The sequence below is a fragment of the Mixophyes fleayi genome, chromosome 10 (genome assembly GCF_038048845.1).
Source record: "Mixophyes fleayi isolate aMixFle1 chromosome 10, aMixFle1.hap1, whole genome shotgun sequence".
NCBI lineage: Eukaryota > Metazoa > Chordata > Amphibia > Anura > Limnodynastidae > Mixophyes > Mixophyes fleayi.
In genome coordinates this window covers 74350436-74377568 of record NC_134411.1, presented here as the reverse complement: position 1 = coordinate 74377568, position 27133 = coordinate 74350436, and the positions used below count along the sequence as shown (strand labels likewise).

Genomic DNA, 27133 nt, shown 5'->3' with positions numbered 1-27133 from the left:
TTATAGTTTTATGCTTCCTCAAATACAAGCATCAGCTTTTCACATTATTGCGATATATTCTCATTTAAATTCCAGAACTTGTTCATGTTCCAAACATCACTTTATATTAATATTGCCAGATGCCACAACCCACCTACATCACTTTCATGTCAGTTGTCACATGCAGAATATTGTACCACTAAATTCCAACTTTTCTTAGGATAGGTACATGGAATTTTTAATAGAGGGACATTGCTATGGGCCACCATCAGACTGCTAATAATAGAGCCTGGATAGAAAAGACCCTCACAGATTGTCAATAACAGACCTTTATTGTCCTACAAAAACGAAAGAGTCATTGTTTCATTTGTAGTGGAGTTTAAATTCCCAAACTGATCCTACTATGTATCGAATCAAAAAATATAAAAACACAAGCCTCAATCTTAAATCAAAAATCTTACTCCTGACAGTTCCATAACATTAGCCCATGTATTAAATATAAACCTACACCAGGCTTTAACTCATAACCTAACATTAAGTTAAGTAGTAACTTAATTTTAATCTATAAGAAGATTTAAGTCAACTCATTTTCTCAAATTCTAACTCTACAGGGGGAATTCAATTGTTAGCAAGGTTTTTTTTCCCCCACTGCGTGAAAAAAAAAAAAAAAAAAATCAAAGTGTTTGACAAAACAAATTTGATTACACACAGGGTAGACCAAATTGCACAGATCTGGTATTTGTCTATACACCGTTGCAAATTACTCTGTACTTTGCAAACGGGGTCAAGAAAAGTGAAATTTGCTCTGGGCCCACTAATGCCTTTAAACTGTGTCAGAAGCGGAAGACATTTTATTAAGAGGAAATTTAAATGAAAATTATGATTTAAAAATGTAAGCAGTGGGGTTTTAGTTAGCCATCTCATGCTAATAGAACAAAGTGCAGCATTAATTCACCTGTTATACCAGTTGAAAAGCAGCCAGTTTAGCCCTTCCAGTTGGTAATCTCTGAGCTGATTCCCGGTTTTATATTCCCGTGACTGGTTGATTTTCTTCCAACAGTTAGAAGGTGGTCGGTCCTTACAGAATACAAAGTAAATTCTGTCAGAGGTCTACTAAGCCACGTTACCATGAAAATATACACCGCTTGGGTTTATTTTCACATTACTATACTTTGCTGTGCATTTTGATTTATTGATACAAGTGGGAAATTACATTTTCATTACACAGCCCAGTCATATTACAGACCTCAATCAATTTGTGCCACAAGTATATAACAAACATTGGTAGATTACTTGCAAGACTTTAACAATACCATATAAACATATAAAAGGGCTGGATTAAATGGTGCTGACTACATAGCTCTTCAGACAGATGTGTCAGCCGCATTATAGAACTGTATATATAACTCTATAGTTGCTTCCATGTGACTCATTTGATGCTCATTCTGCTGTATTTGTACATGCTGCTATTTGTCATATAACGCTATTAAAGAGACATCATAAGCACAGAGAAATTTAATTAAATAGATTGGATTACATACAAGCGGACTTTACCAGGGGTATGGGAAGCAGACATTGTACACCCTAATCAATATTGGTCGATTTCAATGGAAATTTCACAAATTAATTCATACATAATATACTTTACATCCCCCCTCCCCCCATTAATAATAAGTTTATAATATGCGCAAATACATAAAAACGCACCTGGTTGGTACAAAAGTATAGGACGGCTCTCAATTACTGGGACCTCCTAACCAACAGTAATCTCCCTCCCCTCCAAAAAATGGTAAGAAAGAGGATCTGTGACCAACCCATTAACCAGGTTACACCCTGAAAATGTGCCTTCTTCACCCTTCAAATCTTAATTAAAATCTTTTTGCATTTCAGCACTGTACAAAGCATATGAATGCACTGTTCTGCCAAACATCTGCATTAGAATATACAACAGTATGCACCCCTTGAAGATGCATGTATTTGCATTTGAAAATGGCACATGTGCTGTACATTTGAAAATGATCTTTAATTAGAAGAACATTTGCCCTTGGCATAAGGAGACAAAATTCCACCGCAATACAAATAGTATTGTCATAATGAGGACAAGAATTCTAACAGCCAATAAAAAGCACTATACACACGTGTAAACTACAACAGAAATTTAGCTTAATTTTAGCTTCATTATCACCTTGTTACCAAAGCTTGAAAACAAACGAGTCTTGTAGAACACATTTATGCAAATATACTTTATTTTTATTTTTCATAAAACTAGTTCTCCATTTAAAAAAGGGCGAAATAAAAGTGCAAATCAAACATGAAAAGGCACTTTGTGACATTTAGAAAAAAAAATGCACGTGAAAGATTTCATACCCCGACAGGAATTAAGATTTTTAAAATTTTATGTAAACTTATTTTACTGCAAGTGAACATTCTCGGTTAGCAGATAAAGCACATGGCAGACTGATAGCAAAATCTTTTTAATGGGGATAGGTACAGGAGATCTAGTGAGAATTGGTTAAAAAAAAAAAATCCAAAAAAAAAAAAAAATCACATCTCTTTGGGCCTGCGTAATTAAAGAGAGAAAAGCATTAAAAAAAAAAAAAAAAAAAAAATATATATTTTTTTTTGCACCTGGGCAAAACCATGTTGCATTGGAGGGGGGGGGGGGGGTACATTTAAAATGTGGGAACAGATTTATAGTTGGGGTAGGACATGTCCTAGATAAACTTTAAATTTCAGTTTAAAAATAAAGCTATCAAATATTTGTGTGCTAGATTAAAAAAAAACAAAAAAAAACAGCCAGTATTTAACTAGGGATGAGCGGGCTTGGATATCTGAAATCCGAGCCCACCCGAACCTTGCCGATCCGAGCCGGATCCGAGACAGATCCGGGTATTCCCGCCAATTGCAAAACTGAAAGCGAGGCTCAGTCATAATCCCGTTGTCGGATCTCGCGATACTCGGATTCTATAAATTCCCTGCTGGCCGCCGCCATCTTCACTCAGGGATTGATCAGGGTAGAGGGAGGTTGTGTTAGGTGGTCCTCTGCCCTGCTATATCCTGTGCTGTGCTGTGCTCAGTCCAGTGGTGCTGTGTCCTGTGCTCTGTCCTTCTGAGTTCAGTGGTGCTGCAGAGTCCTGTGCTGTGTCCTGTTCAGTCCAGTGGTGCTGTGTCCTGTGCTCTGTCCTTCTAAGGGCATTGTTATTTCCCCATTATTCCCAAGTTATAAAAAAAATTAAAAAAAAATAATTATAAAAAAAAGAAATTAAATAAAAAATATCCAAAAACAATCCTGCAGTATAAGTCCATTGGTACTGCAATATTACAAAGTTCACTGATTCTGCAGTATAAGTCCACCAGTGGTACTGCAATATTACAAAGTTCACTGATTCTGCAGTATAAGTCCAGTGGTACTCTCCTGTGCCGCATATAATTTTTAAAGGCTTTGCCGAGTGTGTGTGGCTTAGGGGTACGCTCTCTTGTGCTACATATAATGGAAAACAAAAATTTGGAGGATAAAGCTGCGAGGAAAAAGCTCAGTTTTCCTAAAAGACCCGCTGGCAGGGATGCTGATAACATCTGGTCCGGACTAAAGGACCTGCCAATCATTGCAGACATGTCTACTGTTGCTGCATTGGATGCTGTCACAATAGAAAAAATGGTGGAGGATTATTTTGCTGACACCATCCAAGTAGACATGTCAGACAGTCCATATTGTTACTGGCAGGAAAAAAGGCAGTTTGGAAGCCCCTGTACAAACTGGCTCTATTTTACCTGAGTTGTCCCCCCTCCAGTGTGTACTCGGAAAGAGTTTTTAGTGCAGCGGGGAACCTGGTCAGTGAGCGGAGAAGGAGGTTGCTTCCTCAGAACGTTGAAGAAATGATGTTCATAAAAATGAATTATCAATTCCTCAATCAAGTACAGCACTGCCCTTCAGATAGTACAGAGGGACCTGTGGTTGTGGAGACCAGCGGGGACGAATTGATAATGTGTGAGGAGGAGGAAGTACACACTGTAGGGGGAGAGGAATCAGAGGTTGAGGATGAGGACGACATCTTTCCTCAGTAGAGCCTGTTTTCGACTAAAAACAATATTGTGAGGTGTTCAGTGTTCAGAATAGACTGGGAATTAGTGGAAATGATTGTTATTGAGGTTAATAATAGCGTAGGAGTGAAAATAAACCAAAAAACTTGATTTTAACACTTTTTATGTTTTTTTCAAAATAAATCCGAATCCAAAACCTTTAAATCCGAACCAAAACCTTTCGTCAGGTGTTTTGCGAAACAAATCCAAACCCAAAACCTCAAGGAAATCCGAATCCAAAACACAAAACACGAGACACCAAAAGTGGCCGGTGCACATCCCTATATTTAACTTATGCGCAAAATAATTTGCACCCCTTGTATTGTAACATGGTTTGTCCCGGAGAATATTTACTCCTTTTTTACCTTCCTTTCCTTAATGACTCAGGCCCTCTATATTTCCCAGTAAACAAATATCATGCAATTTCTGAAAACATTCCCATTTAAAAATACGAGTCCTTAAAAATCAATAGGGGAAATTGCAGAGGTCATCAATGTCCTTACCACTTTCCTAGTATCGGGTCGGAGAGCTTGCAGTTGCTCAAACTCCTCTATTTTTCCCTGGTCAACATCTTCCTTCAGTTCCCATGTGCTATCTTCATATGGCAGTGAGCACCACTTTACTAAATAATAAATAACAGGCTGAAAAGGTGAAAAAACACAAGATTACTTTTTAACACCCATGACACATAAATGCATGCATTTGTTTTCTGCTCATAATAGTGTACAAAATATGTGTTTTACATTTACCTCCCCGGTATCATTATCTTCACAGAAAGAAACTTCTAACACACGATCTACTTCCACATAATCTGGATTAAACATTTCTTCTTCCATCTGCAAATTCAAACAAAAACACAGCAAAAAAAGTCGATTTTAGATAGGAGCTGTAAATACATAAGTAATCAATATAATGAAATCATATCAGTATTATCAAAATAAAAAGCATTGAAACAAACACAGTAAACAACATACAAATTTCAATGATATAGGAACACAATGAAATGGTCAGTCAGTGAATATGGGAAAAGCAAGCGGCCTCTGGCATTGTACACTTATAAAGTCACAAATTTTGATGGCTTAATATATTCATATAATATATTCTCTGGGCAGTTTCCCCTCTAAGCTATTTCCACAAATTATAGCTGTCAGTGCAGGGATATACTAAACAGTGGTTTGTCTAAAATAATAAAATACTACCACTCCCCCATCCCCCTATAAAAGTGGACCACCCTTAATACCAGGAGTACACAAGACTTTTGTTGGTTCGAGGGCCCCACTGGGAGATTGTAATCATTTCAAGGAACCGCAATAAAACAACTTGCTTCAAGAAATAAAATAAGAAGCATTTATTAGTGGAAAACAAGGAACCCCTTTGCAGTTATTTCATACCTCTAGAATGTAAGGGTCCTCTCTACCTATTGTCCCACGTCTGTCTACTGTCTGACTCCCTTGTATGTCCTGTCATGTCTTGTGCTGTACTATGCGTGAATCCCCATAACATTATCCACACTCATCTGTGCTACTTATGTGTATTGCCTCATCGATTTGTTACTTGGTGCTGTATCCGGTGCTATGGAGTCTGTGGCATAATAATAATCTTCTCAACATGATTAAAAGAAAAGTCCTCAATGAGGACAGAAGTATATACACGGACGATAGAGGTGGTACACATCACATAGGAAGTGATCCCTGCCCTTCCCATGTACTGCAACTTCTCCCACCCTTCCTGTAGCAGCACATTGTCCCCCCTCTCTTGCAAAACTAAACACAAGCAGCCTGGGGGCAAATCAGATAAAAGCTCATTCATTCTGATTCGCTGCTAGGCTATCCTAACTGACAAATGCCAGGTCTCTCTGTAGCTATGGGGGTGGGGCTGGGAGAGGTCCCCGCCTCCTACGCCACAGTGGAACCTGGTACAATGCGGGACAGGAACAGGGGAAACCACAACTGACATATATCAGCCCCGATGTCACAGGTCTCCCAGTACCTGTTCTGCTTTCCCCGGACCACAAAAAATGGCCTTGCAGACCGCATGATGTGCATCATGGTTTTAGGCTTTTCCCTCACCTAGACATTTCAACAACATTTAACATTTTGTTACCCAATAATGTATATCAAAATAATCACACACTAGTCATCCCACAAACCTGGTCATTTTCCTACTTCCAGTTTGTTTCCTTTCTACCAGTGGCCCAGTAAGCAATTAAAAAGCAGGGATACAGATTTATCAACATTCTGGGGGAGTGTAAAGAGACACGGCTCATAGCACTGACAAATAAAGAGGTAATGTGAATACTTTCTGTGTTAAACATACTGTACTCATGAAAAATACTTATTTCAGGTTGTAAGAACACCTGTATTTATTTATAAGAGCGATAGATTTATTTTACATAAAGGGAATGCAGCCAGCAAATGTACAGCTGTTATTAAGCTGCAACTCATCATGCTGTCAGCCACTGGTGGCAGGCTGCCGACAACCTATTTATGTAATGTGTCAGCGCTGCGGACCATGGACATCTCAATGTGCAGCTGCACACGGTGCCTGCTCCATACAGATGTTTTTCCCAGGGTTCCGTGGTGGTTTTCACAGACATTGTGCGGTGGTGTGGGGGCAGGTAATGCTGCAGGGGGTGTGTGAGCAGGGGGGCCAATCAGAAGCTGCAATCACACACCCCAATCCCCCCACTAGTTTTCATCGCCAAACTTAAATGTTCGGCCCTGGTAGTAGTACAGTGTACAGTTTAAGGTGTGTCTGTGTGTGTGATCAATGTTACAAATTACACACAGACGGGTATAACTTGATGATCTCTCTCCCTCCTTTGGCTCTGTAATCCTGGCTCTGGCAACCTTAGTTATAAACAGCATTATCAGCTAATTACAGGAAATACAGCTACGCTTCATTTTGCAGCACACTGAAAAGCAAAAAGCCATTCAGTTTTATGAAGAAAAAAATACAGACATAAGAAATGCACCTCTACCTTGTACGGACATTCATTTAAAAAGAGCAAGTAAAGCCACTATTTTACATTATTATAGCGCAAAGGTTGTCTATCCCTTTGCTGAATAATATACATGAAACAACTACAGTATTCATACACCTCTATGATAGGAGGATGACGCTGCTCTAACTAAGCAGGCAGAGTGTGAGTCACAGCTTTGCTCTGCACAATTAAAATTGGTTGACTCATACACAGGGGCAGAGCCATATTAACTCAAGTACCAGGAGAAGCAGCTTTTTGACCCCCTGTGAGATGCCATCAGGGAACTGTACTAAAGATTTGGAAGGAGTTTCACATGTCGGTGTGGGAAGGTAAAACTTGTCTGCTGCAGACAGTAATGTAGGAAGAATTATACACAGTTATATAGAGCAAAACCAGATCTCCTCTAGGGGCACAATTTTTTTTTACTGGAAATTTATTGATACACCTTACAAACTGTCAATCCATGGTTAAGTTCTCATTACATGCCCTTTGAGGCCTCAATTAAGAACTTGTGACCATTCTATTTTTACAGCATTGATTGGACACCGTGCAATCCAGTCGACTACCCAATCCGTGTGTGGGCAAATGGCCGTGCAACCATTAGGCAAAGAGACTATAACATGTGTGGCCAGGTTTACAAAAGCCCTGATATTACACTGATAAATCACTTTCCTTACTTACATCAGCAAAAAAATGCGCCCTTTGTGCCTGTCTGACCTTGAAACGTTTTATCTTCTGCTGAATCCTTTTATCCTTCAGCAGTTGTTGCTCTGTGGCCCATTCACAGTGCAGGTAAGAGCTGAAAGAGGGAACAGAAAACCGGTTTCAATTACCTAACATAGATTGCAAATGCAACATTACATAAAAGGACAGGGGGTATTGTGAAAGATGCGCGACATGTGCATAAATTAACTTGGTTTGTATAAAATGTAACCCAATGAAAAAACAAACCAAACACCCACACGGCCCATAAAGTCTATAGACACCTTCCACTCCCTGCAGATCTCATTTCTGTACCTCCATCACCATTCACATCTCAATACTTTGAGGCTCGGTTTGCAACGGTGTTTTGGAAACAGCGTTTTAGGTGTCTTATGATATGCAGATATATATTAAGCTGTTTGCAGTCACATTAACCGTTTCATAGCATCTAACACTCATACAGCACTTTCAGCTTGTAGAAAATAATAAAAAAATAAAAAAAAAACAGAACCCGTCGAAATCCACATGTGCTGCAATGGCTGTAAAATGCTCTAACCTGTCACCTGCACACTGTAAAAAGTTATTTCATCATCAAAGCAGTGGATAGAAATTCAAAAATGAAAATGATCCTGAAAATGTTCCTGAGCAATGGTAAGCAGCATAAATATGCTGCCTCTTAAACACAGGTGTCACCGGCCCAAAGAAAATAGTTCCTCTCAGAAATGACAGGTCTGTCCCACACACTGCAACTAGCATAGCCACAGTACCAGCACTAAACAAACCACACTCATCCTCCTCAGTTACTGAAGATGAAGTAGCAACATTGTAATGACTTCTAGAAATTTGCCAGATATGGTAGTGTGCATAGCCACAAAACAAGTGTAATGCCGTTATTTATCCAATTAGGTATGTTGCAAAATGAGGTTCCTGTGTAACTGGAACAGGATAACGGTATCCAACGTTATCTCTCTTGACCTCTTCAAACTTATTGAGTCTCAACATCTTCCACCTGCCCAAAGCCATTAATTCAATAAACAATTCCATCAACTACCCTACTCAGGTCTATTGCATTGATGTAATCTTTGCCAAATGTATCTTAAGCTAACTGTTCAAATTCCTTTCACCCGAGGCCAACAAAACTTTACTATATCATTTCCCATCTGAGCTATTGTAACCTTCTTCTTAGAAACCAAAAGTTGCACACATATACACTGATTAAATTCTACTCAGACAATTATTTCCATGTGTACGGTATGTATATGATCTAAAAACGATGCAATCTAACTGATTAATGTAAAAGTTTCAGCTAATTTTTGATCGCCCATTACCTGAAAACAATTCAATCAATCATGATTAAGAGGCTGGTTTTCTGTGTATACAAGTTTATAATATTTAAAGTATTTCATGTGTGTACAAATAATTCAATGATAAGACTTATGAATTAGATTGTTCAATAAAATCCATAAAATGTTTGCATGCGGGAAGTCTTAAACATAATTGTAGAGTCCTCTATCAGACTCTACAAGCAGATTTAGCTACCAATTCTCATCTGCTTTCCTTCACTTTATCTACATGCACTGGCTCTCTGTATCTTCTATAATCAATTCTTTAATACTATCCTAAACAGCTTTGTTCTGTCCCACCATACATATCCTCTAAATATTCCAAACATTCATCTCCACTTATCCGATCATATCGTTTTGTCATTCATTCTGGTAATCTCATCATACATTCTTACCTTTGAAATTCACTACCTCAAAACTTCAGGTGCATCGAATGTTCTTTTGCACCTCACCTATTTGGACAACCATATTCGCAAGCTTCTAAATCTGCACCCCTAGAGTTTCACAACCATCTCAACCAATGAGATATCAGACTGTACTACTCAACCATGCTACAATTGAACAACAATCCGCATATATCATAATTCATTACATTCATAGTTCTCTTTCCTGGACTCCGGCTAAGGTCCTATTAGCTTGGACTGTAAACCTTTGTGGGTGTAGTCCTCACCACGTAGTCTCTCTAAGTTTACTTAGATCTTGAACACAGTTATTGCCTTTAGTAAAACACTACTGAATTGGCACTTTATAAATAAAATTTAACCATTTGGCAGTCTTGAGTCAATCAACTCAAAATCACCAATTTTAAATATCTAGCAAATATAGATTTAGGGGGGAATTCAATTGACTGCGAGATATTTTTTTAACACCGCGTTAAAGTCATTTTAACGCTGTTTTTTGTTATAATTTTCGAGCGGTTAACTTTACCCGCGATTCAATTCCATTTTTAACGCTCCGTTTTTTTTAATGAAATAGTCCTCTCGCGCTCCAGTAGAAGGTCTATTGAAAGTATAGGGCGGGCGAGAGCCCACCGCGTTAGAAGCTATTCAATTGTTTTTTAACGCGGCGCGTTAAAACAGGCCAATATGCCGTTTTATCTCGCACCTCTTTGGGGTGTGCTAAAAATAGAAAACTTAAGAAAACTACTTGAAATCATGTAATAATGTAAAAGAAAATGATAAACTATGTTTATTAGTAATGCATACATGTAAAAAGTTGATTTTGTTGTAAAAATATAAACAAAAAAAAAAATAAACCCCAAAAAATTAAAAATTACTAATTAAATATATTAATGTATGTTTTTTGTACAAACATGTATGTACTATTGTGTTTTGACATGGTATAGATGGTTCTATAGTAAAAAATAGTGAAATAAAAAAAGATGCTAAAGAAAGTACTATAATGTAGATATTATCAAAATAGAATGGTTGTGTAATGCAATCCAATCCTTTTTTTTTTGTTATACATGACTGCGTTAAACACCAATGATTAACGCGCGGGGACAGAGTTACCTCTTTTTCAATTGAATTGCACAAGTTTTAAACACTGTGTTAACGAAAAATGGTCACTATAGCAGTTAAAAAAAAATAAAAAAATCCCACGCGGGTTTTCAACACTGCGGGGGAAAAAAGAAATATCTTACGGTCAATTGAATTCCCCCGTTAATGATTAAAAACACACACAATAAATAGGTACACATAATACATATCCTTAAAGTCTAAATGCAGTGTGGGGAATTGTGAAAACATTTACAAAAACTAGGAGAAATAAACAAGCAATATAATCTACTATAAGGCTTACTAGTTTTTATACTTGACGTAAAATTCCTCCGCGTCAACCAACATCCCGGATTGAGTCTGAAACACAAATGCAGACAATGTTGTGCAACCTGCTGACAACTGAATGGGGTCACTTATCAGGAGCCATTCCTGTTCCTCACCTCTTTCTTTACGGTCCTCGAGGATAAAATTTTGTCCACAATGGCAGCATCTTCCTCACTGGGGTTCTCCTGAGGAAACAGTAGTAGCTCGTTTACAACCCTTTTGTCCTGCCGCTAATAACATAACCACAATTTAATGCAAATATGTTTGTTTTGCTCTTTCCGTATTCTAGTCCTAAACATTATTTTTCTAGATCGTGCATAGTATAAAGGGCTTTATATGCCGGACAAAATTATAAAAATCTCTCACATTGGGCTATTATTTCAGAACGATTGTAAATGCCTAGACTTCCTCTGTTCTCGGTCATATATTCAGACCCTGATTATTTAAATTATATTATACTGCTGTCAAAGTTGTGTCCCCCCCTTAGCCCACCACCACTGACAGCAGAAGACCTAGGCCACAACACAAAACTACTGTATCACTATCACACATGAATAACATGGACAGGAGTGCTTCAGAACATAGTCCATTGGAATTGTAGTTCAACGCCCAACTTGGCTCCAGTTGACAATACAACAGGGAATCAGAGTCCAGAACCCCCAACATTTTGTTAGATTTTCATCTCTTCTGAAGCCTGAGCAAAGATCAATCCTCCTGCTGCAGGAAAAATTAGAAATACAAGCTTCCCAACACCTCTAAGAGAACGATTGCCCAACCAACTGATCAACACTCGGCTGGCACTTCAGCACTTTCCATTTATAGTTCTAGCTTCAATAGGAGAACTAACCGTGATCAAGTGCCAGGGATGAGTATTTCACAAATTCCTGACAGTAAACAAGTGAGAGGGGGTGTGTATTATACTTTAAGTAAAGAAGGGATCATGGGACAGAGATAAATCATGGCATTCCACTCAATAGTAAACTCTAAAAGCAGACTTCTTACAGAAGGGATGGAAAACTTTTATAATACATAGATCACCTAATATTTGCATTAGGCAAATACAAAGCAGTGGAAAGACCGGTTTAGTGTGCCTTTAATGTCACTCTAACGACAAAATGATAATGGATTAGTATATTGTTCTACAAAGAAAGTATGCAGTCAAGTCCATAAATATTGGGACATTGACACAATGCTCATATTTTGGGCGCCATACTCCACCACAATGGATTTGAAATGAAACTAACAAGATGTGCTTTAACTGCAGACTTTCAGCTTTAATTTGAGGGTATTTACATCCAAATCAGGTGAACGGTGTAGGAATTACAATGGTTTTTATATGTGCCTCCCACTTTAAGGGACCAAAAGTAATGGGACAATCGACTCAAAAGCTATTTCATGGACATGTGTGGGCTATTCCCTCGTTATTTCATCATCAATTAAGCAGGTAAAAGGTCTGGAGTTGCTTCTAGGTGTGACATTTGCATTTGGAATCTGTTGCTGTCGACTCTCAATATGAGATCCAAAGAGCTGTCACTATCAGTGAAGCAAGCCATCATTAGGCTGAAAAATCAAAACAAACCCATCAGAGAGACAGCAAAAACATTAGGTGTGGCCAAATCAACTGTTTGGAACATTCTTAAAAAGAAAGAAAGCACCGGAGAGAGCTCAGCAACACCAAAAGACCCGGAAGATCATGGAAAACAACTGTGGTGGATGACAGAAGAATTTCTTCCCTGGTGAAGAAAAACCCCTTCACAACAGTTGGCCAAATCAAGAACACTCTCCAGGAGGTAGGTGTATATGTGTCAAAGTCAACAATCAAGAGAAGACTTCACAAGAGTGAATATAGAGGGTTCACCACAAGATGTAAACCACTTGTAAGCCACAAAAACAGGAAGACCAGATTAGAGTTTGGCAAACATCTAAAAGCCATTACAGTTCTGGAACAACATCCTATGGACAGATGAGACAAAGATCAACTTGTACCAGAGTGATGGGAAGAGAAGAGTATGGAGAAGGAAAGGAACTGCTCATGATCCAAAACATACCACCTCATCAGTGAAGCATGGTGGTGGTAGTGTCATGGCGTTGGCATGTATGGCTGCCAATGGAACTAGTTCCCTTGTATTTATTGACGATGTGACTGCTGACAAAAGCTGCAGGATGAATTCTGAAGTGTTTCAGGCAATATTATCTGCTCATATTCAGTCAAATGCTTCAGAACGCATTGGACGGCGATTCGCAGTGCAGATGGACAATGACCCGAAGCATACTGCAAAAGCAACCAAAGAGTTTTTTAAGGCTAACAAGTGGAATGTTATGCAATGGCCAAGTCAATCACCTGACCTGAATCTGATTGAGCATGCATTTCACTTGATGAAGACAAAACTGAAGGGAAAATGCCCCAAGAACAAGCAGGAACTGAAGACATTTGCAGTAGAGGCCTGGCAGAGCATCACCAGGGATGAAACCCAGCATCTGGTGATGTCTATGCCTTCCAGACTTCAGGCTGTAATTGACTGCAACAGATTTGCAAGTCTTAAAAAGTGAAAGTTTGATGTAGGATTGTTTAGTTTGTCCCATTATTTTTGGTCCCTTAAAAAGTGGGGGCACATATAGAAACCATTGTAATACCTACACTGTTCACTGGATTTGGATGTAAATTCCCTCAAATTAAAGCTGAAAGTCTGCAGTTAAAGCACATCTTGTTTGTTTCATTTCAAATCCATTGTGGTGGTGTATAGAGCCCAAAATATGAGAATTGCGTCGATGTCCCAATATTTATGGACTTGACTGTATATACATACATACACATACATGATTCTATTTGGGTCAGAACTGGTATTTTTACACAGAAAGAATATATGATTACAATAACTTGGTCCTGTTGGTAGATACATATGAATTAAAAGGATAAGTCCACCTTTGTGGACATTTTCTTTTTTATATTGTTAAATGTTTTTTAAAAGCATTAACAAGAATTGTATTTGACAGACATCCCCTACAGATTTACAATTGTTGCTTCCACCCACTGTCTTGTAGAATGTATACCAGATTACCAGACCTGAGCAGCAACCCTCTATACAGCTGCTTCATGGGGGCCGGAATTGTACGGGGAGGACATAAGAAAATATCAATTACACGTACAGCAAGAGAATCATAATGCAGGATGATTCCCATACTAGACCAAATGCAAAGCACCAAGGTGTACTGCAAAATCTTCTTTGGTGTTGTTGTGTGCCTTAATATGAGCAAATGAGCAAGAAGACTAACATTTGCACCGCTGATGGGAAGAGCTGGGCGCAGTGAGTATGGAGTAGGTGCACCAATGAACCTAGTTTTATGGAACAGAACAAACATATATTATGTAAAGTAAGACTATTGAACTTTAAGGGGATGAGACGGTGCGACTACGGCCATTGTTTGCTGTGCAAGAAGGGCACACAGCCATATCCACTCAAAAGTAAAGCGTGAGAGCTAGTGCAAGGTTCTTTTAACACTTGTTGCATCCTCTAGTTCAGTTCGTCGAAGAAGCAGATTCAAAGGCTTTAATTTTCCCAATATAGAAAGACAAACATAACTCCAACAGAAGCAGAAATGTCACATTTATTAGGGACAGTCCCGATATCCCCTCCCTCTCATCATTAAATATAGCCAAACATAAGCCTAATCTGAGAGGTATTTTTTAGGACAAAAAACGGAAACGGATAATTTAATGAAAGGGGTGGTTCTAAAATGATGGGAGGTTGAACTTTTGATGTGACATTTAACATTTGCACCTCTTCAGACTCTGCCTCCTGGAGCGATTCTAGCTTGTGGAGGGGGTCTCCGGAGAGCAGAGTAGTGCGCACAGCGGACCATCAAGGTGCAGCGGTCTAAAAGCAAAGCATTTTAAGTGCGTTTTATAAAGAACCTCTGCAAAGTCCCTGTATTTGGGAATAAAATGATGCTCAATATATGAATGAGTAGGGGACAAACACGTACCACAAAGAGCTGCAAAGGCTGTTCTGCTGGCAGTGGGGCTGCACTCTTCTTGGTTTTAACACTGGCCTTTGGTTCCTCCTCAGAGTGCTTCCCTTCCCCTTCCTCCACATATTTCTTCCTCTTTACCTGCCGGTTTGATCTCCGCTTCTATAAAGAGAGAACAAATAAGGAAGAAACACAAAAACATGAATATATGAAGGCTTAAACCATTAAGTGAATGACCGGTATCTTAGTATCTTTAGTGGATTTACCATTTTACTTGAAACACTTGTGTAGATAGAAAATTTTGGGCAACGCCGAGGAACACCAGGATTTAGTAATCAGTAAAACATCTATATTTGTCTTGTTTAATGCTGCAATCCTACACCGTTGCGTTATTCCCAGCAAGTTCTGTAGCAGTTTAACATGAATCCAGGTCATTTTTCTAAGGTCCCCTCCCACAGCGCAAAAGTTCTCTGTGGGGTGGTGAATTATATGGCTGCAGAGTCTCTCATAAGCATTTGTGTTTTGGCACTGAAGCCAATAACCTAAGGAGAGGGTTACCTGATCTCAAGTCAAAAAACCCTCCCTCCATGTACCGAATAGCAGAGGAAGGAGAAGATTGTGCTGTGAACAAACATTTAAGAGTATTGGACTGTTTCAAATCTTCACTGCTCACTAAATAGGTCACATTACTGTGGTTGCTATGGTAGTCACATATTACTTATCAAACTGCAAATCATTAATAGCAGCTTTAAAGGAAAAAAAACAGAAACAGAAAAAAAAGGAGAGTGATTTATATTTAAACAAATAAAACATTTTCATGGAAACTTTAAAAGGTAACAGATTACATACACTTGTATTAATGGGACAGGAACACCTTTGTATAATTTGCCACATACAGATCAAACTAATTTCCTGTAACCAGGGCCTGAAATCCCATTATGTTAATAAACATCTACAGTTATATTAGGTTCTTGGTTCAGAATAGCATTTTTTCCTGAACAGTTCTAGAAGAAATTGGGATAAATGTTACACTCTCTTGGCAGAGGTGATCTAGTCTAAAACGAGATCTAAATAATATCATAATGCAGTCACCATGTCTAAACGTAGATATTGTTAGCGCTCATATAACAATACACAGAAACAATAAGATACGCGACTGCTAATGAACTCACCTGAGGATCATCGTCTTTCAGAGTCCGAGAAACTGTTTCCGTATCAGAAATGTCATCCGATGATTCAATCTTTCTTTTTTGCTTGCGACCCAGAGTAATTATTAATTTACTATTGGGGTAAAAAAGAAAGTGTTTAGAAGGGAAACCACCAGTAAAATTTGGTAACCTAATTCTTCTGGTTTCACGTGCAATGTAACCATTTTCTCACTATTTTACTGTGATCACATAATTATATCCAACATTATAGATCACTGGCAAATTAAGTAAGCAGTAAATATACACATTAAGGCTGTTACAGCACTATCTTAATATACAACCTTTTTTTTCCACATGTAATGTTCATAAGTTCATCACTCAAAACTAAACCTTGCATAACAAGGGACCCCACTTACCAAGACAATAGTCAAACAACTGAATTACCTTTTAATAAAAATATGTATGTGGCCCAAGACCTATAATATACACTCACTCAATGGCCACATTAAGTACACCTTTATATCTCTTCATGAATGCAAATATTTAGTAAGGCAATCATGTGGCAGTAACTTAATGCAGACATGGTCAAGAGGTTCAGTTGTCGTTCAGACCAAGCACCAGAATGGGAAAGAAATGTGATCCAAGTAATTTAACCATGGAATGATTACTTGTGTTAGACAGGGTGATTTGAGCATCTCAGAAACTGCTGATCTCCAGGGATTTTTGCACACAAAATTCTCTACAGTTTTCAGGGAGTGGCGCACAAAAGAAAAAAACAAATCAAAAACATACAGGGATCGTAAGCTCTGTAGGCAAAAAATTCCTTGTTAACGAGACAGGCCAGTGGAGAATAGCCAGACTGGTTGAAGCCGACAGGAAGGTGACAGTAACACATATCTACGCTACAACAGTGGTATGCAGAAGAGCATCTCAGAATGCACATTGATCCTTAAAGTGTGGCTACAGCAGCTGAAGACCACACCGGGTACCACTGCTGTCAGCAAGGAACAAGAAACTGAGGCTACAGACTCACCAAAGCTGAAGGCGAATAGGCGCCTGGTCTGACAAATCTTGATTTCTGCTGCAACATGCAGAGGTTAGAGTCAGAATCTGAAATAAACATGAATCCATGGATCCATCCTGCTAGTGCAGGCTGACAGTGGTGTAACGGTGTGGGGAACGAGTTCTTGGTACACATTAGGCCCCTTAATACCAACTGAGCTTTGTTTAAATGCCACAGTCTACCTGTGTATTGTTGGCTGCAGACCATGTGCATCCCTATGTGGCTATCTTCTAATGGCTGGGATAACACACCATATCACAAAGCACATGTTATCTCAAGCTAGTTCCATAAACATGATAAGTTCAGGATACTCTCGTGGCCTCTACAATTACCAGATCTCAATCCAAGAGTACGATTGGGCTGTGGTGGAAAAGGAGATTCACAGCATGAATGAGCCGCCAATAAATCTGCAGCAACTGTGTGATGCTAGAAACCAACAAGAACCAGGATCTCCAAAGAATGTTTTCCAGCACCTTGCTGAATCCATGCTACAAATAATTCAGGCTGTTCTTGGGGCAAAGGGGGATACTTTGTAGTACTAGAAAGGTGGTCACTAGCTGTACATGCCCACTTTAACACAAACGAGAAAAGAACAGGATACTAACAGTAAGGTTCAGGGATAAAGCAGAGACCACATCTGTACATCTGTGCCCTATTACATATCTATCTAATCATTTATAATACTCTCTGCCCTTTGTGTTAATATATCACATTGATTGATTGTTTACATTTGTGCACTTACTGCTCATATTTTCTGTCCCTCAGACCCTTGCCAGACTGCCAGTTATGTCAAATCACCCCACCCCCCAAATTAAGTCTTACCCACACTCCTTGATACTAAACCATTCCTCCAAAGCATTTATAGGACAGGTAAAAAAAAAAAGTCACTCTATTGAATGGTAATCACACACTTACAAAATGCATAAATATGGAAAATAATAAAGAGCGTCTTTAATAAAAACAAAAGATAGCACAATGGCACAGTAGTAAGAATTGCTGCCTTGCAACTCTGGGACCTTGGGTTTAAATCCAACCAGGGTGCCATCTGTGGGGAGTTTCCTTTTGGCACTCTGGTTTCCTCCCAAAAGTTAAAACCATACGGATAGGTTAATTGGCTTCTAACTAAATTGGCTCTAATGTGTGTGTACTAAATTGGCTCTAATGTGTGTGTCTGCCTGTTGGAGGTAGATTAAGATTTAAGCAGGGACCTGAATGAAATACATTTTCTATACAGTGTCGAGCAGAATGTTGGCGCACTATAAACAAAACGTTAAAATAACTTTCCACCTGCTTGTTCTGCGCTGGAATGCATCTTGACACTGAGGCCTTACTAATGACAACAACTATTGTCATCTCTCTCCTGCCTAACAGCACCCTGCAGTGCCGAGAAAGGGAACTCAATTGCTACAAAACAGCTTCTGATCAGTTGGAAAAGCCGGGAGACTAAGAGGATAATCACAGGTTGCTGTTAGGGGGAACCCAAGGAAATCACGGAGAGAAGGCTGTCTTTAAAAACACATATCTCTCACGCTGCAGATTTGATAATTACTAGCTCGGCTATGAATTCTAAGCGGCTACCTGAATACAAATGGCTTTGCATCGCCTGCTTTTTCAAATGAAAGCAAAGAGGCAGGCTGTATTGTATAGTCAAAGCAATTAGTTTACATCAATGCAGTGACACAGACACTGCGGGCACCTGAACAGTTCACTCCCCCTCTTTGTTGTATGCAGACGGGAGATGGAACAGTTAAGACATAAACACAGCATTTGCTCCTCAAGAGAGGTATTCTACTGCCATATTTAAGTATTTATGGGGGTCACAATATGACATGCACAGTAAATATATATATATAATTTTTTATTTTTTTAGGAGGATTTATTTGTGTTTCCTCAAACATGGCTTAGCTGTTTCAAAACCCTTTCCCCTCAAGTCACAATGATAATCTGTGTTGTTTATTAGGTTAGCCATTTTTTTTTTTACTAAACCTGCATAACGATGTGTGTGATACAGCTCTCTAAATTGAGAGCTATTCGAAAAACCTTCAGGCTGCCAGAAATCCCCACATACTGCAATGAGAAAGGCCAGCAGGAGGAATTAGCAGCGTATGTACACAACGTATATTTTTATACCATCCACATGAGTCCAGGATGTGTGGCAGAGAAACTACTGGCCTGTGCCACCATTTGAGACATTTAGCTCACAGCAACGGCGTAGACTTTCTACAAATATTTCCATTTCTATTATCTTCTTTGTTGTGATTTTAAAGGGACCACTAAACCGAAAATACAAGCCGTTTTAAGAAAAATACAAAACTAATAACATCCACCAATACATAGGACATACGACTTTTTAGGACATACATTTTCGTTTTTCTTTTTTGTGAGAAAAGAATATGATTTTGAGGAAACCTTTTGCCCTGAGCTGTGGACACAAGAAGGAGGCTTCCATCTCTATTCAGCATGGTCTAGCCCTTTAAAAACTTTCTAGTCCACAATTGGCTACAAGTTGGTTCTGTTTGGCCCACTTCAAAAGTAGCTCATAAACAGACACCACAGAGGGAAACACCCGATAAAATAACCAAAAATGAAGCTGGCTATTATCAGTTAGAATTTCTTCTTCTAAGATCACTCTAAAAAAAATTATCCAAAATATATTTTCTAGCAGATATATAACCTTAAGCATAATGGAATTCTATACAAATAGCTTCTCTTTAATCTGGTACTTGGCCAGTTCTGGAACATTCTGGAGTTCCAGATTAAGGAAGAGAGAGTCTGTTCTCACATCTAGAAGTGATAAATGGGCATTTCATATCGATTTAATCAGAACCACAGGGTCGCCATTTCTAACTAGGAGCTGCCATGATGGCAGGCTGTATAATGTAGCATACAAGGAGAAAGGGGAACGCTTCATGAGGTAAATTACTACTTTCCTCTGATGAAAGTGCATAAAAAACACCTACGGATTGATCTACAAAGCAGATGCTGTTAATCAAAACCTTGGAAGTATTTTGTCACCTGAGCATTTAGTGGGTAACTATTGATCTGGAGAGTAATTATTTTAGTTTCTGAGATTTGGGCCTACTAGTTAACTGCACTTATGTTTTCTGACAGCAGATTATTGATAAAGGACAGGAATTAAGGCAGTCCCTTACACTAGACATGGATTACAGAACTGTGTCTGGGAAGCATCTGACAGACTGTCTGACCACTTAAATATTTCACATTTTTTACGGTTTAGTTCCTTTTAAGCCAGCCGGCCACTAACATCCTTTCAAAACCTGTTTTATACTGGTTAATATCAGAGTGATTGGAGTATACTCTTCTTTCAGGGTAATTGCAAGATGGACATATTGTTCTGGATTTGACTCCTTTTACAGATATCCCTGGCATTTCATTACGAGTTTCTCCGTTGGACAATATCTCAATGCAACTGCACAGTGCTACCTTATGTTAGAAGAGTGGTTTTCTAAAAGCTTTTTATCTCCTTTGGTTTTTTATTAAGGGTATTATTTATTTCATTGATGAGCTTCATTCTTTTAAAGTTACAAATAAAAAAACAAAAAAGGCAAACACAACCCCAGCAATAACCAAACAAAGAAAAACACAACACACACAATAAGTAAATACAAAAACTGAAGCAACAAATATAACACAAACAAACAAACATGATAAGGCAATTTCTTTTCTGCCCACTAAACATCGAGAATATAGGCCTGGGACTCTTTTAGCCTTTATATAAATAAAATGTGACCCTTTGTAAACCCTTCTGCACGCTCTCCTCCATGCCACGTCACAACACAGAGCTCACCAACTGCCCTGCCCTCACTGTATATTTCATATGCCTATTCAACACCAATGGACACCTCGACCTCAGCAGAGTGGAGCCTGGGCCTGGCCACTAGCCAATGATGATGTCAGACCTTGCCCCCAAAATTCTGTATTATATAAAGATTACCACAGATGAATAAGATTAGCAGGAGGGCTGAGGGAGGATAAACAAGAATGGCACTTTGTATAACCTCACAGAAGCTAGATAAAGTTTGCTTGTATCGTCATACACAACAAAACGGCGTTCGCTACTCCACATTCATCTGCGATTATTTTCATTTGAAAAAATACTACAAGGGTTTTTTGTATAATTTTTCTTTTTAAATACGGTTAGTTCTTTCAAAGCTAGGCAAATGTTTTCTAGCAACCAGGAGCTACAGCATAGTAACAAATTGCTGCATCAAGCGATATTAAAATGAAATTGTATCTCATGATTTTTTGCAGGAAGCTTATATAACATTATTCACAAAACAATTTTACAAGACATGACAAAGCGTTATTCATATAAAAATAAAGTTTCTTATATAATGCAATTCCATACAAGCCTACTTTTGGCAAGTGTAGTCCGGGAGAGGAGCGTGACTAGAGGGCGGGAGGGGACAGGGCACGGTCAAACGCATCATTTTGGCCCCGCCACCAGCTACAGAAATGCAGTTTGTCGCAGGGGGCGGGGCCAAAATGACGTGATTCACCACAAATCGCATCATCTAGGCTAGGCAGTTGAGAGATGCGGGAGACTTGCCCACTCTCCCGGGAGTCCGTGGAGACCGACCCAAATTTCGGGAGTCTCCCGGACATTCCATGAGAGTAGGCAAGTATGTGCAATTCATGCCAAGAAATTTTTTATGCAACTGAAATTGTGGGGGTGGGAGATGAGGGTATAATACCGTAAACCTAACTATGAAAAGCATCATTACCTCATTCCCAAATTAAATAAAAAAACATTTTTGAGAAGATCATATAGAATTAAAATGTCAATGATCTGCTTATAGCTTATAAACAATTAGTGGTTCCTACCCAATTTTCTTCTTCTCTTTTAGTTTGGAAGTCAGGCCAGCTTTGGTTTTCTTGCTCTCCTTGGGTTTGGACTTTGCTTTTCGCCCCCGTTTCTCCTCCTTACCCTCTGAAGAGGAGACACTAGGGAAGTTCTCAGGGCTCATGACCCGGGGAATGTTCCTTTCGCCCCGTTCCTTGGCTTTGGCAATTGCTTCGGAGATGATCCGGTTAGCTTTCTCCTGTTTGCTCTCAGAGTCAGGTTTCTTTTTGGGGCGCCTCTCTGACGCCGATCTCACCTTGGAATTCGGCAGCTTGTGGTAGGTCCGAGAACCATCAAGCTTTCTGGAGCAGGGAGGCTGTGAAAGAAGATGGAGAGCTATTAAAATGTGGTCATAAGAGGCAACTTACAAATTAAATAAACACATTTAAAAAAAAAAAACCCACACACAAAAATATCTGAAGTTCCCAGAATTTAAGAGAACCGAAAAGTTTGAATTTATAGCGGCTGACAGTAGTTACATTCTGGTCTTCTGTCTTCGCTTATCAAATCGAGAGTGCACTCTAACCATTCTAGTAGTTGGGCCCCTGGGTTGTGGGTTACATTTTACTGATCATGCAAACACTTCTGGCAGCACTAATCTCATCAAAGTGTGGAAGGAAGACTACACCAAATATCACTAGAATGTACTGGTTCTGGTTGCCGTGATAGTGTGACAGTAATTACGTAATATAGTTAAATAGAATGAAGAGGTCAGAGAACAGGGGAGAGAACACCTTTGTCATTTTAATTAAGATCCTATAATACAATTAAATATAGACCAGCCAAAAAACAGACTTTTGTGGTGCCCTTCCCTTTACTCAGCTAGGGCAATATAAATGAATTGGAAGCAAACCTTTCTTTGAATTCCCCACCCAGTTTGCTACCTTGCACACAGCTGGAGTGAGGAGAGGGGAATGGAGACTATTAAAACCATTAATCCACAATTTCATTTCAAAGCCCCAGTCTGCGAGCTGGAAGCAAATCATTTTCTGCATTCCCTACAAGTTCTGCCATCTTCTACAAGAGACCGAAGAACTTATTAAAATAAATTAATCCACCATTTTATTTTTAAGATCCACTGCAAATATGATGCCAGCATCCAAAGTCTGAGACACGCAGATTACAGATCAGTACTTGGCACCATTAGCGAAGCAGGATGTATCTACGTACGGAACAGGGTCCATTTAAATAAATGATGCGACCTGGAGCACTGTGTCCATTCAGGTGCACTGCACTCACATGCTTACTATACGGAAGTGGGGAAAAACCAATATACTGCAAACTAGTGTATGTTCTCGATGACATGCTTGGCCCAAACATTTCTTTTTTCATATTTTGATCCACACATGAGACTTCCAGTGGTCAAAAGGCTCCTCCCAATAAAGTACGACAGGTTTTTCTGTGCTTCTCACATGTAATCTTCCATTTTCTTTTACATACAAGGGACTTCTTTGAATCAAAACATTGAAAAGAATATATATAATGCAACTTTAGTGTTTTGTTTTGTTTCTTCTCTATACTTTCAGTGCACCTATGTCCTTTTTTTTAAAGGCTACTTTAATTGACTATCCTCTGCCTCAATTGTGATAAACATATAGTAATAGAACCCTAGGGCAAAAGAAAATATATTCTTCTGAATCCTTTGTTCACCTGGGAGAGACTCTCTAGGAGGGCAGTTAGCCTCCTACTGGGCAGAGCTTCGATTCGCTGATGCCGCCTCGCCAGCTATGTGTCAGCACTTGGACCAGTGAGATGTACCACGGAAGGCCACCGGGGGAGACAAGACACTGCCCAGTGATTCATTAGCATAGTAGGCACACTTTGTACAGAATGCTCTCCAGGGCAAATGTAAGGGAGGGATAGAAAGAGGGATTTGTTACATCAAACTTCGACTAATATTTAGTCATTGAAACACTGTCATGTTTATAAATATGTGTTTTTTAATCTTTAGCAAAATACAACATTTTTGCTGCTTGCTGTGCAGGTCTATTCTATATTGGTAACAATGTCCTTAATCTTCCACACCTTCATGAAAAAACTAACACTTTACAATTTTGCCATTTGTTGGTTAAAGAGAGCACTTTAGATACCCTAATGAATTTATATAGCACTAAATGGCTACATTTTAGAGGGGGGGGGGGGAGGGGTGAGATATCAAAATAAATAAAAATGGCACTTTACCGATTCCTCCCAGTTTGTTTTATACAATTCTAGCAAAATGTAACCTTTAAACTGAGGTACACAGGGTCTATGAGTGCCGACGATCTCCAGATTTCCTCTTTCACACAGGGAACTCCATGATGACATCACAGCTGTGACATTACAGAACTAACAGTATACATCAATCAGCATAGTCTTATCTAACACTGCTGCAAGTAGCGGACCCAGAGCTCCAATGAGGGGAGGAGCACCTAATATTTTATCTAAGTGGTAATGGAGCTTTAATAGAGACATATCGAAAAAAAAGTTGTACTGGCTGCCAGAAGTGATTCAACAAAGTATTGACCTTGGCTGTTTGGGCATTATTAGTCAAATGATATTTCAGTTTAATTTGTATAAATTATATAGGCATGCTATATCTATCTTTTTGTGGGGCTTTGCGAATATTAATGTATGACTCACGAATAATAAAAAATGTAAGATTCTTAAAAGTGTCAAATAAGGGAAGCTGCCTGAATGCTTTGGATTTGTACAGTTTAAATGTTTCCCAACCTTTTTTTCTGCTATAATATGTTGTTTCCTTGCCTGCAACAAACATTTTACCACATACGAACACAAAATAAGGAATTTGTTTCCTTTCCACCATTTTGATTTCGTTTTTTTTACCTCATGACAGAAGTGTCTTTTTCACACATATAAATGTAACTGCAATGACCTTTTTAAATCTATAAAATTCTATTTTTACCCAGGACTGTAAAAACAAAACAAAAAAACAAAAACAAACATACAGTGAGCAACTTTAACACTGCTAAGTAGCATTTTATATTGGCGACACATTAAAACTATGTTTCTTTTTTCGTTTTAAAACAGCAATTGAAGTACACATGAATGTAGCATACCAAATAGGAACAATCCAAAAGAGAACATGTTAAAGTATGAAGCATGGTGGTAACGCACCCACTAACATGTACGGGGCAATTCCATGTCCTTGCCAATCACATAACTCGACAAAGCTTTAGGCTTTTATGCACGGATCTGTCCATTCTCCCCGTTACAGAATATAGAGAGAATATCAAAACGTGCCAGATATTAAATAGATGTTATGCTGGATACATTTACCTCAGTATAAACAGTCCACTTATTTCAGATACATTACTTTTAGCTTTATTACTTGTATTTGTGGGTTTACTAAGTAACGCACATATTAAAATAAGAGAGCTTTCCACCATTTTTAAACGACACTGTCCGTAGTTCATATATAGGACATCATGAAAAGTAGCCAGTCTAACATTATCCACACTATACTATTGCACTAGCCAAGAACTGTAATGTAGGGGATGTATATATCCAGAATTCTTGGGATTTTCTGTATAAGGATTTTCCCCGTATATTTGAGCATGCCTTAAATGTAGCAAAAATACATTTTTAAAGGATAAAGCCCCTATTCCCACCCCCCCAACCATACACAGATTGCCATCATTCTCCTCCTCACTAATACCATTTAGCAGTGCTCCTCACAGTGACTTTGTGGTTGCTACTGTGTGCATGACCTTATTAAAAAAGTAGCAACAAATTGTTCTCTGGTTTTTAGAACTTTCTGGATAATAGTGTGGAGATATAAATCTTTATCTGGAAAACTGCTATGATTCTTACACAAACACTGCAGGGTAAGCACCAATTTACAGTGCAGTTCTGAGCACACAAAAGATCACATGATTACATTAAAAATGAATTTACATAAATACACCCTATGTGCTGCACATGAAACGACTGACTATAGGAGGTCATTAAAAATGCATTTTGTATATTGGAAATTGTTTATTCAACAGACCAATATAAGCCCAAATCTTACATTACAAACCATTTAAAAAAAAAAAAAAAATTGTGTCATATACGTATAAAACACATTTTACATACAAACAAGTATTCACATGCATATGGACAGACACACACCCACACTGATAAACAGGTTATATACGGCATCCCCTGGCACCAGATTCCTGCTTATTCCAGCAAAAACATCCTTTTCTGTTGCAGCACGATTCATTGCAATCCAGTGCATCTATTTATTGCTAATGGTGAAGGCATAAGCTATGCAGATTAATGTACAAAACAGTGATTAACTGCCAGAGACACAGCAACATCCGCAATGGAGGTCTCTTCTGAAACTTGCTCCCAGTATCAAAACGTACAAATGTAATATAGAAAAAAAATTAAATGCAGACACACAAATACACGCAGTCCTTTTCCAAGTCAAAACACGAATCTATCTGGACACCAGATTCCCATTAAACACACTCCATCCAGGTCAGATCAGGGCCCCCATGCAGAAACCCCTCTTCGCACTCTCTCACCTAGCTCTGTGCTCCCACGGGCAGTCGGCAGAGGTATCCACATGCATCCTGAGTCCCTCAGGCAGCAGGCGCCACTGGGTCTTGCGGCAAAGGATGAAAAGAGCGTGTTGCTCTCTCTTGGATGCTGCGGTTAAAGGGCCTGCAGCCTGAGTCAGAGAACTACAGCAGGAACCACTGGCGTAAGATGGCGATGGAGCAAGGCCAGTTACAAGGGAGGTTATACAGCACAGTCAGCCACCCCCCTCCTCTTTCATTCTCATTCAGTCTCACTTACCCTTCCTCTTGGCCTCTTCATTGAAGACATTCTTAACCTCCAAGGATTTATTTTTTTTCCCTCTCTGTAACCCCCCCCTTCAAAACTAAACCCCCACCACTGCAAAGCAGCCTTCAGAAACCAGGCAGTTGAAGGATCAAGTTTCTCCCATTCAGGAGCAGCAACCTTACATGGCAACTATACATTGTGTATCCTGAATGTTATTATATTTTTTTTCTTGCTTCTGATGAAACAAGGGAGGAGGGGGGGGCTGGAAGAAAAGGAGGGAGAGAGGGGATTCCACTCTGTGTCTAGGAACAGACAAGCAGGTTAGAACCGATGTAACCAGCAACAAAAACCAAGAGAAAAAAGGGAGAGAGAGTGGGGGAAAAAAATAATGCATGCACAGTCG

The 27133-nt window shown here is 39.0% G+C and overlaps 1 protein-coding gene across 6 annotated transcripts in view; it reads right to left on the bottom strand.

Moving 5' to 3' along the window:
• Positions 1-27133, bottom strand: part of CHD9 (chromodomain helicase DNA binding protein 9) — a 128920-nt gene that overhangs the window by 45436 nt on the left and 56351 nt on the right. For 3 of the 6 annotated variants that reach the window (XM_075188867.1, XM_075188868.1, XM_075188871.1), the window contains 9 exons: positions 21936-22270; positions 16052-16160; positions 14895-15041; positions 11027-11095; positions 10888-10943; positions 7724-7841; positions 4809-4895; positions 4563-4700; positions 935-1056 (listed from right to left, as the gene is read on the bottom strand). In XM_075188867.1, the coding sequence (XP_075044968.1) occupies positions 935-1056; positions 4563-4700; positions 4809-4895; positions 7724-7841; positions 10888-10943; positions 11027-11095; positions 14895-15041; positions 16052-16160; positions 21936-22270 (1181 nt within the window). Of the gene's footprint in view, positions 1-934; positions 1057-4562; positions 4701-4808; positions 4896-7723; positions 7842-10887; positions 10944-11026; positions 11096-14894; positions 15042-16051; positions 16161-21935; positions 22271-26468; positions 26487-26742; positions 26788-27133 lie in introns of those variants that run through there. The other 3 variants (XM_075188869.1, XM_075188870.1, XM_075188872.1) reach the window with 2 other exon arrangements.